Source organism: Tilletiaria anomala (genome assembly GCF_000711695.1).
Source record: "Tilletiaria anomala UBC 951 chromosome Unknown K437scaffold_44, whole genome shotgun sequence".
Classification (NCBI taxonomy): domain Eukaryota; kingdom Fungi; phylum Basidiomycota; class Exobasidiomycetes; order Georgefischeriales; family Tilletiariaceae; genus Tilletiaria; species Tilletiaria anomala.
This window is the reverse complement of record NW_013546978.1, coordinates 109,348-126,938: the sequence shown is the minus strand read 5'-3', so window position 1 is coordinate 126,938 and position 17,591 is coordinate 109,348. Positions and strand designations below refer to the sequence as shown.

At 56.7% G+C, this 17,591-nt stretch overlaps 6 protein-coding genes across 6 annotated transcripts; 4 read left to right on the top strand and 2 right to left on the bottom strand.

The window, feature by feature from the left end:
* K437DRAFT_256719 (uncharacterized protein) lies at positions 1–1,711 on the top strand. Its single transcript, XM_013387670.1, has 2 exons — positions 1–306; positions 398–1,711. Exons 1-2 carry the CDS (start codon positions 191–193, stop codon positions 1,515–1,517), a joined length of 1,236 nt encoding a protein of 411 aa, XP_013243124.1. The 5' UTR covers positions 1–190; the 3' UTR covers positions 1,518–1,711.
* Positions 1,712–1,905: 194 nt separating this feature from the next.
* Positions 1,906–3,691, top strand: K437DRAFT_294636 (uncharacterized protein; the record flags this gene model as incomplete). The annotated part of the gene is made up of 5 exons (XM_013387669.1): positions 1,906–2,360; positions 2,432–2,588; positions 2,654–3,083; positions 3,152–3,273; positions 3,334–3,691. Coding segments are annotated over exons 1-5 (1,248 nt in total), but the record flags the coding sequence as incomplete, so codon positions are not given.
* Positions 3,692–3,811: 120 nt separating this feature from the next.
* K437DRAFT_125161 (uncharacterized protein) lies at positions 3,812–5,180 on the top strand. The gene is made up of 4 exons (XM_013387668.1): positions 3,812–4,036; positions 4,108–4,435; positions 4,504–4,992; positions 5,069–5,180. Exons 1-3 carry the CDS (start codon positions 3,891–3,893, stop codon positions 4,978–4,980), a joined length of 951 nt encoding a protein of 316 aa, XP_013243122.1. The 5' UTR covers positions 3,812–3,890; the 3' UTR covers positions 4,981–4,992; positions 5,069–5,180.
* A 55-nt stretch (positions 5,181–5,235) lies between these two features.
* Positions 5,236–6,270, bottom strand: K437DRAFT_256718 (NmrA family transcriptional regulator). The gene has a single exon (XM_013387667.1). The coding sequence runs from the start codon at positions 6,210–6,212 to the stop codon at positions 5,304–5,306; it is 909 nt and encodes a 302-aa protein (XP_013243121.1). The 5' UTR covers positions 6,213–6,270; the 3' UTR covers positions 5,236–5,303.
* A 989-nt stretch (positions 6,271–7,259) lies between these two features.
* Positions 7,260–8,423, top strand: K437DRAFT_263016 (uncharacterized protein; the record flags this gene model as incomplete). Its single annotated transcript, XM_013387666.1, has 2 exons — positions 7,260–8,307; positions 8,401–8,423. The coding sequence occupies 2 exons, from the start codon at positions 7,260–7,262 to the stop codon at positions 8,421–8,423; spliced, it is 1,071 nt and encodes a 356-aa protein (XP_013243120.1).
* A 3,907-nt stretch (positions 8,424–12,330) lies between these two features.
* Positions 12,331–17,403, bottom strand: K437DRAFT_256712 (uncharacterized protein). The gene is made up of 4 exons (XM_013387665.1): positions 15,428–17,403; positions 13,648–15,364; positions 13,457–13,585; positions 12,331–13,390 (listed from the first exon to the last, which is right to left on the bottom strand). Exons 1-4 carry the CDS (start codon positions 17,287–17,289, stop codon positions 12,551–12,553), a joined length of 4,548 nt encoding a protein of 1,515 aa, XP_013243119.1. The 5' UTR covers positions 17,290–17,403; the 3' UTR covers positions 12,331–12,550.
* Positions 17,404–17,591: the final 188 nt, after the last annotated feature.

Sequence of the window (17,591 nt, the reverse complement as noted above, 5' to 3'; positions counted from 1 at the left end):
GCGCATGAGAATTCCTTCGGCTGCGCTGTCTTCCAAATCTCTGCATTCCTACTAGCTGTCTGGGTCAACGAGGCAGTGGGTCCAGGGTGCGCCGGCTACGCCTTTATCCAACGAGAGAGGGAGCAACAGTACTACCCATCCAACATCCGCTCTTTCACCTATCGTTGCCGGACTCAGACTCTCCAACATCATGGCAAATGGCGCGCCTCCCCTCGTGCTACCCCAGGTACCGGTCCTTCCAGTCCTGGCTCCGGTATGGGACATTGCACTATATGCAGCGGTATCATTAGGCATGGTCCTCTGGGAGTAAGTTCATCGACCTGCTAATAGGGCCGCAGAAGTAGCTACCAATACCACGAACGCTGACTTCGCTTCTTATCATTCTTAACGCCTTCAGCTACTTGCTGACGCTTCCGAATGAAATCCGGTGGTACCGGAAAAAGGGCTTCGTGTTGATCACCCTCCCATTCGTTATCGTTCGCTACGTACCGATCATCTGGCTAGTGCTCTTTCTAACTGGCCAACGCGCATTTTGGACGGAAAAGACCTGCAACGTGGTCGGGCGAATCGTCCCCTATGCTTGCTGCATCGTCACCCTCGGCGCCTCGGCCATTTTCGTCTTCCGCACTTGGGCCATTTACAATCGCAACCGAACCATTCTTTGTCTTCTTTGTTTTCTTTGGGTCGGCCAGGCAGTCTGTACCCTCGTCGTCACCTCCTACACGATACCATTGATCGGACCTGGCGGCTTAGGCTGCTTCCCGCTCGCCAAACCACACCCAAATGTCTACTACGCATACTTCATCGCCAACGTCATCTTCGACGTGGCCATCGTCCTCATCTCGTCGTTGCGCTTGCTGAAGGGCATGAAAGCTAGCCCTAACCAGCGTACCGCGGGTATGTGGCGTCAGCGCCTCCTAGCAGACGGCTTGCTTTATTTCGTTGCAGTCCTCGTCGTAAATGTGCTCAATGCTGCATTCTTTGCTGCCAACCCGATGTGGGCGTACGCATACATTAACGCAGCTCTCAACGTCGCAGTCACTGGCATCTCTGCTTCCCGACTTGTCCTCTTGAGCGGCTCCAACAGTGGCGGCGCTTTGGGCACGCTCGGTGCCTTCGCACTCTCTGGCCGAGGTGAAAGCGGCAGCGGCAGCGGCAGCGGCGGCGGCAGCGGCGGTCGGAAGCAGTCGTCCACAACTGGTAGCAGTGCAGGCGTCACCTCAGTTGACGTTATGAGCTACAACGGCCCGCCCGTCAGCGGGTACTCACAAACCGGCCGCACAACCAATGCTACCTACCTCGGCTCGCCCATGAGTGGCTTCAGCTTCGAACCGACAAAAGGCGATGAACACAGTGCCACCCATCCTTTCACCAACGGAGTCTTCCCCATTCAACAAACACACGCCCGTCCACTTGCAAGCGACGACGCCCGGCCCCAAAGCAATTGCTCGATCAACCAGATCCACGTCATTCAGAAGGTCGAGGTTGAGCGTGAAGGCTCAATGAATGTCTCATAAGCTGTCACAAAAAACACGCCCTCGGCCTTGGCACATGCAGCTTCACTTCCCTTTTGCTTCTCCCTCTCCTTTGGTTTTGTATACTTCGTGCCTTTGCATATCTTACTTCCGGACCATGACGAGTCACGCTTTGCTAATCTTTGTACCGTTTATAAAATTGAATCTGCCAACGTTCGCAATGGAATCATTTCACGAGTTTCGAGTATGGTATGCGCTACACGAATAACTTTGGAATTGATGGCGTCTGCACGCACAGAAAGAGACAATGTCATTATCCATCTTCAATTTGAATGAAACCTGCTGAATGTAAGGTTGCAGACTGTTGCAGTGCCCGTTAACGCGACGCGCCCCTTGCAACCAAAGCAACATGTGTAACCCGCCAAGAAGCTGTCCACCACTTCCATCTTGGACATACGGCGTATCCATCTACTTGCATCAAGCTCCTTCATTTGGCCACGGATGTCATCGTTGTACACGACATCATCATGACCTCCGCCATTTCCTGTTCGCTTGTACCCACTTCAGAGAGAGCTGCTCGGTCCATCAAGACAAGCGACTCCGACTGCGGCTAGCAACTGAATTTCTTTGACGCTGGGGCAAAGACGCCAGCCTGTACGTCACAGCTTCCGCCTAGCGCATAGGGATAGTAGCGAAAACCCAATGATGGCACGGCCTTCGCAAGCTACACCCATACGAAATGTAGAGCTCGATGCTGGCTCGCTCGCACAACGGCTTCTGCCGAACCTAATACCGCTCGTTGGAGATGTTTCGGGTCCGGGATGCATCAGATGGTCAGCCGACGGTCAGGTCCTGGTCATCCTCAGGACCGGACTGCACATCATTGTTGGTGCAGACTACCAGCTTCAGACCCGGCTTAAAGCGTATCTAAACCATCTGTTTTCTTCCCCCGTCAGACATTCGCGCTAGGCTTTGATCGCAAGTTCATCCGACAACACTCGATTGCGGGCGAAGCCAATGACACTGGTCTCAATCTGAACTGCTTTCATGCTCACATAAAACGTGAGGGTGACCTGATTGCGCCCTCAAGAGGGCGGACATTCTACAATGCTGGTGTGTGCAACTCTTTAGCGTGAGGCATTGATCGTTCGCAGCGTTGACAGGACGTGTTTAATTAGACTTTGCTGGTCAGAGTACAAGCTTCTGGACGCAAGCATGGCGTGATGCAAGGTGGTCGCCTGTGGGGCTGCACGGGCCACTAGGAGGATGCTTGGTTGCAGCTCTGTCAAACGAGCTGGAAGTGTCCATCTTTCAGCCGCAAAGCCATAAGGACAGCCGAACGGGTCACTGGGAGCAAATTCAGAAACTCGATTTTCTCATCGCACCCGAGGTTGCAGCAAGGGAACACGAGGACGGCGAAGATGACGTAGGCACTGATCTGTTGGAGCCGGACAGACAACGAGAAAAAGAGTTGTTAGCCGAAATGGACTCGCAAACCATCTGTCTCGACTGGCTTGCTGCGCCTCAAGGGCGAGCTACCCGCGGTGGTACCGCAAGGCCATCCCTTCTTGCAACTGGGTCCCGAAGTGGCATACTTTCGCTGTGGCGGTACGTTCTTGATGCGCTCGCGCGGTCGAATCCTTGGCCGTGACTGATTTATTGTGCGAGCGTTGCAGATGGGACAAGTCTCAGACAGACGCAGGGGCGATGAAGCTCTACAGCAAAAACCGCATCTTTCAACAACAGATCTCGCACGTCGCTTTCAGCTCCACAACATGCCTTGTGGATGGGTGCGAGGGTAAGGCTCTGGCCTTCTCATATTCCAAAACGTTCGCTGAAATCATGCCTTCGATGACAGAGTTCACCCTGGCATGCTTCTCTCAAGGCACCTTTGCATTCCAGGATATGTCATTTGACGCCGACTTTCAAATCATCACTCAGCGCATAAGGCACCATAGGCCGATGGTTGATACTGAAAACTGGAAAGGGCAGTATGTCCCATTGATGTGCTTCACAAGCGATGCGCGGCACATCGCGTGGACCACTACTGGAGAAGCGTGGGTAACACCCGTCAATAAGGAGGGGCGGTCATCCAGATATCGTCTCGCAGGATTTACAGAATCCGAAGCACCTGTTGATGGGGATGAATTTGTTGGGGACGAATCTGGCGGCTCGAGGGCAGCAATAAACAGACCGAGATCGCCTTATGCCCCTGCCGCGAGTAAGTCCAATGTTAACAGTGCGGCGTTAGCATGAAGGGCAGGCACCCTGACCCATTCTCCTGTAGCCCTCGAGACGACCGACAATGGGGAGCTCATTCTTGTCCTCACAAACGGCCTCATCTATCGAATTCCCAGCGCCTCGAAGGATACAGATGAAGTGCGTACTGGCGAATTACACCCTGAGCCGAAGATCATGATCGTCGAGCCTGAGCAAGGTGAGCTTGCCGAGTTGCGAGCGGCCTATGGCTCGCTGCAGGGCGTCGGTGGCTATGCGCGCAGCCCGGTCGCAAGAGCCTTTACGTCCGAGCTCACCGCATGGACAGAAGCTGCCATACGAAGGTGAGTGGCAAGTACAAGTGTGTAAAGCTCGGATGCTGTGTCGGTTGAGCTCACCTGAGCCTGGCCACCAGCGACGGAGACGTGGCTGCGCTGAAACTTCGTGATCTGCGACGGCGAAGCATGTTGGGTCTTGCGCTTCACACTCCTCCAGATCTGCGCGCAGACGATCTTGTGGATGACACCTTGGCGGCTATCACTGACGATGATCGGGTGGCGAGAGATAGTAGGGAGGGAACGAGCGTGGATTGCTTTCGCTTTTTCTTGCTCTGCTATCTCGACGCCAAAGCACCGGCACGGACTGCCGTGCGAAGCAAGCTGCTGGCTGGTTTGCGCGAGGCCTTCTTGGGTGAGAGAGTGATGACTGTGGATAGGGCGCTGTGGCTAGTCCAATGGCTATCGGTAAGTGCCTGAGGAGGCGATAGGACTGTGCTCTAGCTGAATGAGCGCCTTTTATGTGGAGTGCTCAGGACCAACAGAGTTTCACGCCGAGCGACACACAGCTGGCGCACGACATCCGGGCATCTGCTTTCCGGTCCCATCTAGCCAAAGTGGCCACGCTGCTCTCAGCTCCAGGTATCGCGAATGCTTCTGTTCACAGTGCGCGCTCCAAACACGTTTCCCAGTTTAACAATGACCCTGATTCCTATCCCCTCTTTTGCTATCTACCTTGCAGCAGCACTGATCGAGCGAATGATAGCTGCGGCGTCGATTTGCGGCGTCGACTCGACCACCAGCGCCGCGATACGCGCATTGCGCAGAGGATGGGTGCTGCCGAAGCCGAAGCCGATGAGAACGATTGCCTCGAACGGGCAGCTGATACTAGCGGGCGACGGCATCGACCTGGGGGGGCAATGCCCGGCATGCATGCAAGCTGTCTTCATCCCGATCTCCGTTACCGGCGTCGTGAGCGAAGGTGTCTGTGTCCAGGGCCATCGTTGGCGTGAGTTGGCACCACCGTGCGAGGCTTTGGACATGCTCTTCCCCACCCGATAGGCTGCGGAGTGCTGACGACCACTGTTCAACGTGCTGCAGATCGCTGCGTCGTCACGTTGCGGTTGCTGGCGAGCATGCATGCGCGTCAGTGTGGTACTTGCTTGAGCCGCAGCTCGACGCTCAAGGACGCGGGGGAGGACCGCCGGGTGCTGCAAGTCTTTCCACAGTGCTGTCTTTGTGGAGGCCAGTGGGCTGCGGAGTAATCAGGCACGGTTTTTTCTTATATATTTTAAACTGCCTGCCCAACGTGTTCGCTGGAGAGATTGCTACTGCATTACAACTTCCAATCTGCCTTTTTGACGTAGTCTGCCCACTTGGTGAGCTTGTCCTCGACGATGGCCTGTGATGGCTGGACGTCAGCCCGATTGTAGTATCCAAAGTCCTGAAACCACGCGAGCATCTCGTAAAACTCCTGGGCGGTCTGCTTTGGCAGGAAGGACTTCCATGTGTCCGGGTCGACCTGCTGGCACCTTGTTTTTACGCCAAGGATGTCGCCCCACTTCGTTAGCAACTGGTCGAAGGGGAGCTCCTCGGAGCACATGTAAATGCGCTTATCGTAGAACTTGTCGCCGCCCTTAATGATGGCCTTGACGAACTTGCCCGTGTCGTCGTGCGCTTCGAAGCCTGAGTAGACTGAATCCGGGCTGATGGGGAGGGTGAGCGTGTAGACGCCATCGTCGCCCTTGGTCGGTTTGAAGTTGGACGTGAAGTTCTCCCAGTAGGCGGCGGGAAGAACGGAGGTGTAGTTGATGCCGATGGACGGGAGTAGCTTCTCGACCTCGGCCTTGCCGTCAAAGTGATCAACGTGGGTGTACTTGCCTTGGGAGCCGGCCGCGACGTTGTCGAGGGTGGACCAGATGAAGTGCTGTACGCCGGCGTCCTTGGCGGCCTGGGCCTGGCGCTTTCCGTCCTCGATCTCCTGGGCCTTATCGAGGTGCTGCCAGAAGTTGGTGACTGCGTACACGGCGTGCGCGCCGGTGAAGGCGGCCTTGAGGTCGTCGTATGAGCTCATGTCCGCCTGGACGACATCGACGCCCTGCGCAGCCAACTGCTGCGCGGCGGGTTTGGACGGGTCGCGCGTCAGGGCGCGCAGCTTGTAGCCCGGCTCGTGCAGCAGGTGCTTGATGACCGACGAGCCCTGTGCGCCCGTAGCGCCGACGACGGCGACGATCCTGGTGGACATGTTTGCTTGGCAACACTTTGGATGTTGCTGCGGCAGCTTTGTGCAGAGGGACCTACCTCCGTTTGTAAGCCAGAATGGGAAGGGGTTGCGGGTGAGGCTCGCTAGGACGTATGAATGTGGACGTGAGGAGAAGCTGAAGCTGGGTTTATATAGAGCGTCTACAGTACAGAACATACAAACGAATACGAGGTGCGATGCATGACAAACCGAACCTGAGGTGACGTCTGCATCATGGATGGATGGACAGACGAGCCACGAGCGCCGCTGACGTAACAGCGGCACAGCGAAGAGCCCTGTGTGGGTTGCGACTGTAACTCTGCTGCGCTTTGGACGCGCGTAAGGCAGCTTACGGCCGTGACATCCTTTCGGCTATAAAGATGGTGATTGGCAGAAGCGATAGCTGCGTGTGTCCTTCGTCCGAAGCGCGCGCTCACTACTGGCACTACATGACCACTCCATAGAGACCGATCCCACTGATCCACAGCTCGCCCAATCGCAACCATCCATGCGACACGGCAGCAACTCAGAGGGGAGTCCCGAGTGGGGGGGGCTCCCAGCCTGATCAGCTATTGAATATCTGTATCTCCACGCCCGATGTGGTGCGCGCAGCGAACGAATGTGGCTGGCTGGCTCATCTCGGTCTGAGTCGAGACTCGACGTGTCTATCTTGGTAACAAGGAAGCGGAACGGGACGATTTAGCTCAAAGATGGCCAAAATCGTTGTAGTGGAACACTCCCAACCCCAGTGAACAAGAGGCTATTATGTAATATATATCTCTCTCTTTCTCTTAACATGATATAGATACATAGTATAACATCTTTTGGGGATCTGAATTGGAGGTGCCAGGTTTCCACTCCGGTAATCCACTCACCATTCTCCTCTTGCTAAACTGTTCATCGTACACCTCCTCATCTCCTTCCCTCCGCTCTGCAGACCGCTTCAGAGAAGAGCAGAGACGAACAAGGACGCTTCACCCGCTGTCAGTGCAAGTTCAGCCTGGCCGGCAGAACCTGCCGTCGTCTCCTACCTCCCCGTTGTCTTCCACCATGCCGGACCCAGCTCTGCAGGCGTACCTCGCCGCCAAGTACCTCTCCGGCCCAAAGGCAGATGCCATACTCGCCAAGCACGGCAGCGATGAAAAGGTCAGGAAGAAGCGCAAGCGCGACGACGCAGCGGAAGCCGGCGGTGGTCTCCTCATCAAGGATGAGCTCGAGTCGTGGAAGCAAGACGCACCGAGTGGCAATGTCGAAGGCGATGCCGATCCTCAGTTCGTGCGAGATGGAAATGTGTCGCGCGAGACAAAGTTTTGCAAAGCGTTCGACAGAAGCAAGCAGGGTGCTAGCGGCGACGACAACCGGCCAGCGACTGCGAGCGCAGATTGGGTCACTGTCGAGGTGGGTTCTATGGGTGCTGCGCAGCCTACCGACGATGGAGTGGCAGCCGTCTTGGACGACAATGCAAGCGCATCGACGTCCACAGCAGCGCAGAAACCGAAGCCTCCATTGGCCCGCGCGGGTCTCATGACCAAGGAAGACATTCGCGCGCAGCGACTCGAGCGGGAGCGGGCCGAAGCTGAGAAGCGCGCTCGAGACGAGGCAGAAGCAGAAGCCGCCGCTGCCGCTGGTGTCGAGATAGCATCACACCACCAGACGATCTACCGCGACCGCTCAGGGCGGCGCATCGACACAGCACAGGAGGACGAAGAGCGACGGCAGGCGGCGTTGCGTGCCCAGGCCAAGCAACGCGAGCGCGCACAGTGGGGCACGGGCGTTGCGCAGCGGGAGCAGGCGCGCGCCCAGCGGGCGCGCCTCGAACAGGCCAGGGGCGAGGCCGTCGCGCGACACGCGGACGACGCGCGCATGAATGACCAACTAAGGGCGATGCAACGCGTCGACGACCCCGCGCTGGCGTTTTTGACCCGAAAGAGCGAGCGTGGACCGTGCATGCCGCGCTATGCAGGCCCGCCCGCACCACCGAACCGCTACAGCATCTCGCCTGGATACCGGTGGGACGGAGTCAATCGCAGCAATGGCTTCGAGCAACTCTATTTCCAGAAGATCAACGAAGGCAGCACTCGCAAGCACGATGCGCAAGGTGAGTCGTTTTCTCATCCCTTTCACACTTGCAATCTCCACTTTCTAACCCTGACTTGACTTCTGCATGCACATGCACCATGACCATCACTAGCTTGGAGGCAGGAAGACATGTAGTAGCCAGCGGCCTTTTGATGAGTTGTACGTTAACCGCACATTTGCTAATGATTCCTCGCCTCGCGTCTGTGATATGTCTTGCGCTTCGGGTTGGCTTCATATGTCACTGACGTGCCTTCGGAGGGGCTGAACTCCTGCGTAGCTTGTTCGCCTCATGTTGCGCACAGTTGGCAGCAGGACACAGCAATGTCGATTGGAGCTTGCACTGCCTTCAGCAAACAAAAGCGGCCCCAACGGCACCGAGGATGGTCATAGGACGACAGCAAAGTTGTGCAACTTCCAACCCCTACACTATACTCTGGCCACTCCTCCAGGGCATTCCCATTCCTTCTGGCGATGACTTCAAGAAGGCCACCATGCGCTCACGCAGCTCCCTCAAGACACACACGGTGATTGCTGATGAAACGCTCAAGGCCCCAGATCTGGGATCCTAGCCGGTCTCGGCCATGATGTCAGCGTTACCCTCAGGTAGGCATCAAACAGGGTAGCTTGCATAAAATGCCGCTCGCAGACCCGCACCCGCCACTCACCTCCAGTCCTGTCTCCACTTCTCTCACACGAACGAATGACCCGTTGGCACTTCCTCCCCTCGCTCTCGTGGCATCTAGGATCATCCAAAGCTGAGCTTTTGGAGACCATTTCCGCCCCACTTCTCTCCTCTTCATCACCCGCCCACTCACGCAAGTCAGTAAGCAAAACCCAGACGTCCCGCGACAGCCTTCATTAAAATGGAGGTCAAGTTCATCCTTGTCTCCTTTTCGTTCTCGCCGTGCAGGCCGCGGAGTCTCCCGTTATGATCCACCCGGGCGCTCGCGTAAGTTGACGGCGCTTGCTTGTCTTCAAGCTCCTATCGGCGGATCGCTTGACTGACGCTTCTATAAATTCTATCGCTCCCATTCGCTCGTCCAGCGCCAAGTCTCCGCACCTGCGCCGATGACCAGGGTACCAACTCTCGTCCCCGCTTGCCCCATCGATGCTCCGCTGCCAACTTCCTCGATGGACTCATATTGTCCCCACCAGCCTCCCTGTCGTTCCTGCGTCGTCCAGAATCGTAGCGCCAGCTACCACTTCTGCTACTGATACGGCTTCCGATTCGTCTGGGCCCGATACCCCCCCTCGCCGATTACCTGGTCCGATGTATCCGACACGTCGTCGTCATCCATCGCCGCCGCGCCTACCTCCTCAAGTCCAGCTCTGACATCTGTGAGCAGGTCCACTGTTGCAACAGACTCATCTATTATGCCCTAGCTGTCGTCCATTGCAGCTCCATCCACTGAAGCAGCCTCTGGCGCCCCGGCGGCAGACAACGTGGCCCCCGTCGCCTCAGCCGCACCTGCTATCGTTGCATCGGCTGCTGCTGCTGCTGATCAGGGTAGCTCTTCCGTGCTAAGCGCTCGGTCGGCGCCTTGGGCTCCCGCCGTGCCATCTGCACCTCCAGCTCGGTTCGTCTCGGCAGTCCTTTTGCCGCCAGCTGCCCCGTCTGTTCCTTTGGTCCCTGCTTCCCCGTCTGCGCCAGCATTTCCGTCCATCCCGCCGATATTTCCGGCTGCAGCGACTCAGATCGCCGCGATTTAGCAGCAGTTGAACCCTGCACTCGGCCAAACCGCTAAGACCCCGTCGCATCAGCCCGGCCAAGTGTCCGCTGGCACTGCTGGCACCGGTTTCAATTCTAGTCCCGACAATATAGGCAACCCCTTCGACGATCCTGTGTCCGGCAGGGCTTCTGCTAGCGACAGCTTCAGGAGCAGCAGCAGCAACTCCGTTGTGCCCAACTCAGGTGACAGCTCATGTGCCTAGGCTGTTCTGACCGGCAGCGATGCTGTGAACGGCAGTTCGGCCGTGCTGGCTACCCCTCCAAGTGCGGCGCTCGATGAAAGGATACGCCTAGGCAGGATCGCCACAATTTACGTCATTCAGGCGACACTGGTTCCCGTGTCCAGCATCAATGCCACCAACACGGCCGGGGCGTCAGTCACCACTAACAGGTGGCCAGCAGTCAGCAGCAACAGCAGCAGACAATGCTGGCTGCGGCTGCAAGCAGCATCGGATTGCTCAATGGTAGCTCCTACTTTACGGGGTCTCCAGAAGGTGACGGCTCAGACAGCTCTGCGCTGACCATGTCGTCCTCTTCCCGCGGCAGCCTCCCATTTCCGATCAGCACCCCATCTTAAGCAACTATGCCTGGCAGCTCTGGCCTGCCTTTTAACATTACTGCTCCCAGACACACCCTCGTGACACCATCCCAATACGGGCTCTGTTGGCGCCGCTGCCAACGCTGCGCCCGCCATTGAACCGGGCCTCAGCGGCGCCGCAGCGATGGGGCCCTGACTGGAGAATGGCTCCGTCGGTGCTCCGTGGATGATGACTTTCGGTGGTTATGTATGGTGAAGCGTCCTTCGCTGTTCCACTGTCGGTGGTAACTGACCATTGCTCCGCATCGAATGTGCTAAGGGCATGACCCTGCCTCTCAAGAAGACAGTTCATCGAATTGCCTTTATGTGCATATTCGGGCACGAGACGAGTCCTCCGCTCAAATGGAAGCCGAAGCATGGCCCAGTGTGAGTCGCCTTCCTGAATGACTTCGACGCTGGGATGGACCTGGACGACACAGCGGTACAGGAACTCGCCAAGTCGCTCCCACGTACAGATTAAATACTTCCTTTTCTTCCTGGTCCACTTCCCTCGTCCTCACCTCTTCCCCTCCGTTATATCTCACTCCGTCCTCCAAACCATCACCTCCCCCCATTGTTGACCAATTCTACCCTTGTCAAACTGCAGCTCTTTTGTTCCCACTTCCCGCTGGTACCCTTGGTCATGAGAGCGACTGCCGTCCCGATCTATTACCGCCCCAAGCGCCCAGTATGAGCCACCGCTATCCGCGAGATGATCGTGGGCCGCCTGACTCGTGCCCTCGGCAAGGTATGGTGTAGGCGTACCATCCTGTCTTGGACATACTGACGGCACCCCACCCGAAGAGCACGGGCATTCAGCGCCCCCAGCGTCCATGAAGATGGGCTTCGCAGCGCCAACTCCATGTCAATCTCGATCCATTGCAGGTGTGGGGGCAGGCTTCACTCCAAACACGCAGTGAGAAAATGGACAGGAACAGTGGTCGAGAGCCATCCTCATCGCCTATGCAGCTGCCCGATGGAAAGCACTTGGCCTCTCAGGGTTGCCCTGCCTCAGGCGCCTACTCTGCCGGACACCGCTTCTCTGCCCAATGCTGCCTCTGCCAAGTCTGCATCTGGCTCTGTTCCCGACATGGCAGGATCCAGTTCGGCCGACCTTTTGAACAACGTTCTCAAGTAGGGTAGCATCTTCGACGTCCACATTCGCGCCGAAGAGCTCGATGGAAGTCCTATCGTGAGTGAAACGCATCTTCCAAAGGATGATTCCGCGACTGCGCGAGAACTCTTGACTCTTCGGTCTTTAGGTGGCGAGCTGCTTCAAGTCTCAGGTCTCGAGATCTTGGGCAGCAGCTTCGCAGGTAAACCAAGCAGTGTCCCGACGAGCCAGGCGTCGCGCGGACGACGACGTGCTCGATCGCCGCTACATTTCTCAGACAGCCGCATTCAATGCTGCCAAAGCGCTTTCTTGAAGAGCAATATCATCAAATTCGCCCGCGCCAACAATGAAGAGGAGGCAATGATGCTCGGTGGCACCCCCAGTCCTGCATTGGTGGCAAGTGCTCAAACCCTCGGAACCAATGAACGCCCTCATGAGTATTCATCTTTTTTCGGTCAGTTCATCCCTTCATCGTCGCCGCAGATTTGCGAATTGAAGAACTTTAAGGACCCTGCTGCGAGCGGGACCCTTGTGAACGGTGAAAGGCTGCAGCGCTTGTTTCCAAAAGCATCTCTTCCACTCACGACCCCAAAACTCGCCGCATACACAAACTGCCTACACCCTTTTCAGTACACTCACTACAACAGACATTCTCTATACACCCGGCGCTTTGCGGCCCACTTGTGCATATACATATACACATTGAATCACACCCGGTGAGACTCAAAAACCCTGAGTCTTCAGTCTCTCGCTCACCAACTGGCTGTGGTCCACGGTTCCACGGTCTTTCCCACATACTGCATGTTCAGTTGCAGTGAGCAATGGATGCGGGGCCTGCTAAACTACGGGACGCCGGACATATCAACGTCGTCGTCGTGCTCATGCATCATGGAGGACGAGTTGGATTCGCTGTGGCCCGGATGCCGGTCGCGATCGCCCTGGGAATGGTCTTCCATCGACTCATCGCCCCGTGCCTCGCTGCCATCATAGTGCTCTTGATCACTACTGTTCTCGCTGCGGCCATCCTGAGATCCTGAGACTGAACCAGCTTGCTCTAGAGGGTGTGCGTGGTTGTTGCCTGCTTCGTCGTTGTCGTCAAAGCTTGGCTCATCTGGTTCTACGTACTGGGCAGCACTATTGCTCGCGTCCCCAGCGCCATTGGCAGCCGATGGTGCGTCCTGATATACTGGCAAGCCACGACTGTTATCGATGATCGATGTGCGAGCGAATTGTGAAGTGCTTGCATCGTTGAGACTGACGCTCCTCGACGCTATACCGCTCTGGTCGAAGATGCCGCCCCTCTTCGCCGCGCTCTGCAGAGCTGCGTGAACGCCCTCTCCCATGGCCTTGATTGTGCGCGTGGTGCGTGGATCGAGATCGATAGCGACAGCGAGATGGTGCGCAATAGCCATCTCATAGCCCTTGCCATATTTTGGGCTACCGGTCGCCTTGACTGCGGCATCGCGCCCTGCGGCTCCACCGGCTACAGCATGCTTGCGGACAAAGCCAGCAGCATCCATCATGGAACTCATGTCTCCAGCCTCATTTGCCTCCTCCTCACTGCGATCGAGCGGTGCGAAGTAGCCGCCAGCCAGACGCATGTATGACGTGGCCAGCAGAATATGGACGCGTGCCTCATCGGGTGCCAAGGTGCACGCCTTGAGGAAACTCTCATGTGCTTCCTGCAGCGGAGAGAAGAGAATGTCACGAAAGGATCTCATTCTGTGCAATAGGTTGAACAGACTCACTTGCACCCGACCGAGCTTTTGCAATAATTCGCCGCGTCTGAGGATGGTCATCGCCATCGAAGGGTTTAAGGAGAGCGCCTTGTTGTAGTGCGTCAGAGCGGCATATTTCTCGTTCTTCATCTCAAGGACCTGCAAATGCATGAGGTTTTAGCACCGATGCAGACATATGCTCTCAATGTTGTGGCACTTACCCAGCCCAGTAGATCCCATAGGACGGCGTTTTGACGATTGATAGAAGTTGCCAACAGATAATGAAACTCGGCATATGGATACTGCTCATCCAACAAGCAAATCTGGCCAAGACCAGACCAGGCGTTCCAGTGGCGTCGCTCGCACCGAATCGCTGCGCGAAAAAAGTTGCGCGCATCATCTCGATTGCGGAGCTCTAAGGACTCCAGGCCGGCAAGAGTATAGGCGTATGCACACGAAGGTGCTAGCAAGATGGCACGCCGGAAACATCTAAGGGCCAAGTCATGCTCGCGCTGCAAGCTAAAGGCATTTCCCGTTGCGAGATGGGCGATTGCGGATCTTGAGTCAAGGAGCATGAGCTCTTGCGCCAAAGCAGAGAGTGCAACTTCGCGGTTGAGATGGAACAGCACGAGTGCATAAATGTCCATGGACGCTGTAATAGTCGGGTCTTCTGTCTTGGCCGCTTCGAAGTATCGCTCGGCCTCTGCGTACAAGGACATGTCGTGATATGCTCTACCGATGAGCAATTGAATGGGTGGAGAGCTGCGGATGCGGTGATTGAGGACCTTGTAAACTGTGAGGTCGACCTGCTTTTCGCCAGGTTCCACGACCTGGTCAATGGTCATGGATGCGTGCTCCATCTGAATGTCATTGGGAATTGAGCGTAGAAGCCAGATGGCACGTTTGCCCCTGAAAGCTCGAACAGATCGATACGCCTCGCCGACCACCCGCAACATGTCAACGATGGCTGCATCGACCTTAGTCCAGCGCTTTGCTTCGAGGACTGCAAAGTTAATCGCTTTGCTTGCCTCCTCCTTGAGCTTGTTCATTGCGTCGAAGCGAGCCTGCGCTGCATCCGCTAATTGATCACTTTCGAGCGCAGCGTCAATGTCTGACGACGACGAATGAGGCTGATTTCTGGCGAGTGTTCCGGACAGAGTTTTCTTGACGGGCGCGCCTCTCCTTGCCGCACCACTGTCCGTCTTGGCAACGGGGCCCTTCCCAACTGTTCGCCGGGCGGTGGTCGGGATTTGCGTGCCCTGCGAGCTGACAGGGGTGCGGCTCGGCCCCCTTGTCATTGCAGTCGTCTTTCCAGCTGGACGGGTTTTGGTGGTAACACCGAGACCTGTCGAGACTGCACGAGTGCTTCTACGTACGCCGCCTGGCACATCTATCTCCTTGTCGTCTTTCACGCTACTCGCCGCAGATGTCGATTCGCTTCCACGTGTGGCGCGCGGCTGCTCCGGATGCAAGTTTGTCCGCCCAGGGCCAAGAAGTGCTTGTGAGTTTCCCGACCGCGTGTTGGCTGCTGGGGGCTTGTTGAGTGCAGACAAGGAAGGAGGAAGAGTGGTCGATACGGAAGTTGAAGAAGTGCCAGGCCTGCTGTTTTCATTGCCAGTGGTGGCGACTGAGCCCACGGCTGCTGCAGAGGTAGTTCTCCGACTACCTGCGCCGCCCAGTCTCCCAGTACTTGTTACGATATTCGGAGTTTCGGCTCCGGATCGCGACCGCTTACTGACGGCCGGAGCCGTAGTCCCATTAGGCCCGGTCACAGTGCGAGTGCCTGGCCTTGGCTGGGGCGGGCGTGTGGCAAGGCGCGAGTGGGATCGCACAGTCGAGACGGACGTCGCATCTGAATTGTCTATAGTTGAGCTGCTGGCATGTACGCGCATGGGTTTCGCGCCAAATGTTTGTGTTCGGGATTGGAATGAATTCGGTCTGCGACAGATTCTCACATAAGTCAATATGGACAGCAAAACAGCGTGTATATCAAGCACTCACCTTCCCAGCTCTTCGCGTTGTGCCACCCGCCCGGGCCCTGCTCGCGCCGCCAGCCTCCTGGCTGCAGGATCTGCCTCGGAGCTGCTTAATACGTGCTTGATCCTAATCGAGCTCGCATCATCGTCACCCGTAGAGAGCAACTGCGGGTCCAGCAACCCTTCCTCTATCCGCGCCGCCTCACGCTTGAGTTTTCGCTCCAAACCCGGCGGGAGGAAATCCATTGCCCTGTGACGCCATGCCATCTTGTGAGCATCGAATGCCCGGGCCGCAGTGACGGTGTCGCTGCGATCGCCGAGAGTTTCAGACAGCGCTCCTGCACGATCGACGGATAAGGTCGACGCAAGATCCTGCTCATCCAGTTCGCTTGTAGCCCCACCGGCATCGCAGAAGCCGGCCCAAGCGCTCCAACACCAGTGGTCGAAAAGCTTGTGCGCAGTCTGAAAGGATTCGACAGCGTCTTTCTGACGGTTGGAAGAGAGCGCGAGACTTCCCATCATGACAAGCATCTGTGCTCTAACGGCGTTGCTCAGGTCTGAGCCACGAATTGCGGCGTTAAGTGAGCTATTGGGAGATGCATGCTGCACCTGGAGTGGCGGCGGTATTGGAGCAGATGATACTGATCTGTACGTCGAGGACGAGTGTGCATGCCCGGTCTCATTTAAATCTGCAGTTGAGATATCGTGGTTGATATGCCGTTGAAAAGTCCAGCTGAGCGCCATCTCTGCATCTCTGTACCTGCCCAGCCTGCGGCAAGCTTGTGCGTACACCAGGGCGCTTTCCACGTCCTCGTACGTCGCTTGGCCACCTTGCTCGAGGATCCGCAGAGCCGACTGAGCAGAGGAAGCGTTCGTATGCGCTGCTGCTGCAGATGAGACTGAAGTAGTGGCACCGCTGCCGCCAGTACCCCCCAGTGTCGATGTAGATCCAGATGGCGAGGAAGGGGCAAATGGGAAAGGATCGCCACCGTTGAGCACTGCGAGCGCTAGCGTCTTTCTCGCAGCAACAGATGAGCGATCGAGGCAGAGTGCGAGATGGGCGTATAGAGAGGCAGAGACGTAGTCTGCCATAACGTCGTGTGGCCCCTCACTATCACTTGTCGTGCTTGTGCTGCTGCCTTTCGAGCTGGACTCGCCGTTGAGCACACCTAACGCGTCTGATTTGCGTTTCACCCCCGATCCCCCACCTTCAGAGTCATCAGCGGCTCTTCGCTTGCCAGCGGCTGTGCTTTGCGCCCCCACATTGACAGACGGATTGAGGTAAAACCGAGCAAGCTGAACAAGGCGACAAACGATGTATTTCTCATCGAGAGCAACTTGCGTAGCGCGTAGGACCGGATGCCCATCGTGCGTCAAGGTAAGCAGCCAGTCCGGGATGCCGGCCCATATGATGTCCTCCTGATCAACAGTGGCACTAGGCATTTGCTTGTCCACGCGTGTTTGTCCAGATGCAAACGCCTCGACATGCGCCCCCGGTGGAAGCTGGGACTGGTTACGCGAGCTAGGTGCATGCCGTCCTTGCGAAGTGTGAGTACTCCAAGCATCATCTGCGGCGTTACCATGAACATTGGCCATCTGCACGTCGCCCTCATTCATGGCAGTTTGTGAGAGACTTGGCCTGTCGCATTCCTCTGGCTTGCCAGGCTGCTGAGTCTGCGTCTGTCGATTCGCAGCACACGACAGATCTCGCGATCGCCGACGCTCTGACATCCTTCGCGACGCAGTCGATGTCGATGCATCTGCTGCAGGCTGATGTGCTTGTGCATGTTGCGAAAATGACGCCTGAGTTTGCTGTTGCCGAGCTCGCACAGTAGGCTGATGGGTGGAGGCACCAGCGGCTGATGCCGCGGCTGCACGCGGTGGCATGGCAGCTTCTAGTTTAGCCAGTGCGCTCGAGCGTCTCTCCAGCCCGTCAGCACTGCGTTCGGCATGCCTAGGTTAATTGGCGATTGCGGGTGATTATCAACGTTAATGATGCACCGATGGCTGTGGATAGAGGAGGCATGAAAGGAGGATGTTGCTTGTCAACAAGCCGATGAGACGCGACGTGCCGCGCCCAGCCAAAAAGGCCCTCTTGTGATGGCTTCAGCCAGCTGCCGATTTTCTCTCCTGAGACTCAGCCAAGCAACAAAGGTAATATGAAGGCATCGGTAAACATCCAACTCACC

What these genes read in the sequence shown, in the direction of transcription:
- K437DRAFT_256718 (XM_013387667.1), bottom strand. Translation starts at nt 6,212, where the DNA reads ATGTCCACCAGGATCGTCGCCGTCGTCGGCGCTACGGGCGCACAGGGC.
- K437DRAFT_256712 (XM_013387665.1), bottom strand. Translation starts at nt 17,289, where the DNA reads ATGCCACCGCGTGCAGCCGCGGCATCAGCCGCTGGTGCCTCCACCCAT. An exon ending in CAACGCGAAGAGCTGGGAAG is followed by an intron (nt 15,365 to 15,427) that starts GTGAGTGCTTGA and finishes AATCTGTCGCAG; the next exon opens with ACCGAATTCATTCCAATCCC. An exon ending in AAAAGCTCGGTCGGGTGCAA is followed by an intron (nt 13,391 to 13,456) that starts GTGAGTCTGTTC and finishes TCTCCGCTGCAG; the next exon opens with GAAGCACATGAGAGTTTCCT.
- K437DRAFT_256719 (XM_013387670.1), top strand. Translation starts at nt 191, where the DNA reads ATGGCAAATGGCGCGCCTCCCCTCGTGCTACCCCAGGTACCGGTCCTT. An exon ending in TTAGGCATGGTCCTCTGGGA is followed by an intron (nt 307 to 397) that starts GTAAGTTCATCG and finishes TAACGCCTTCAG; the next exon opens with CTACTTGCTGACGCTTCCGA.
- K437DRAFT_125161 (XM_013387668.1), top strand. Translation starts at nt 3,891, where the DNA reads ATGATCGTCGAGCCTGAGCAAGGTGAGCTTGCCGAGTTGCGAGCGGCC. An exon ending in ACAGAAGCTGCCATACGAAG is followed by an intron (nt 4,037 to 4,107) that starts GTGAGTGGCAAG and finishes CCTGGCCACCAG; the next exon opens with CGACGGAGACGTGGCTGCGC. An exon ending in GGCTAGTCCAATGGCTATCG is followed by an intron (nt 4,436 to 4,503) that starts GTAAGTGCCTGA and finishes TGGAGTGCTCAG; the next exon opens with GACCAACAGAGTTTCACGCC.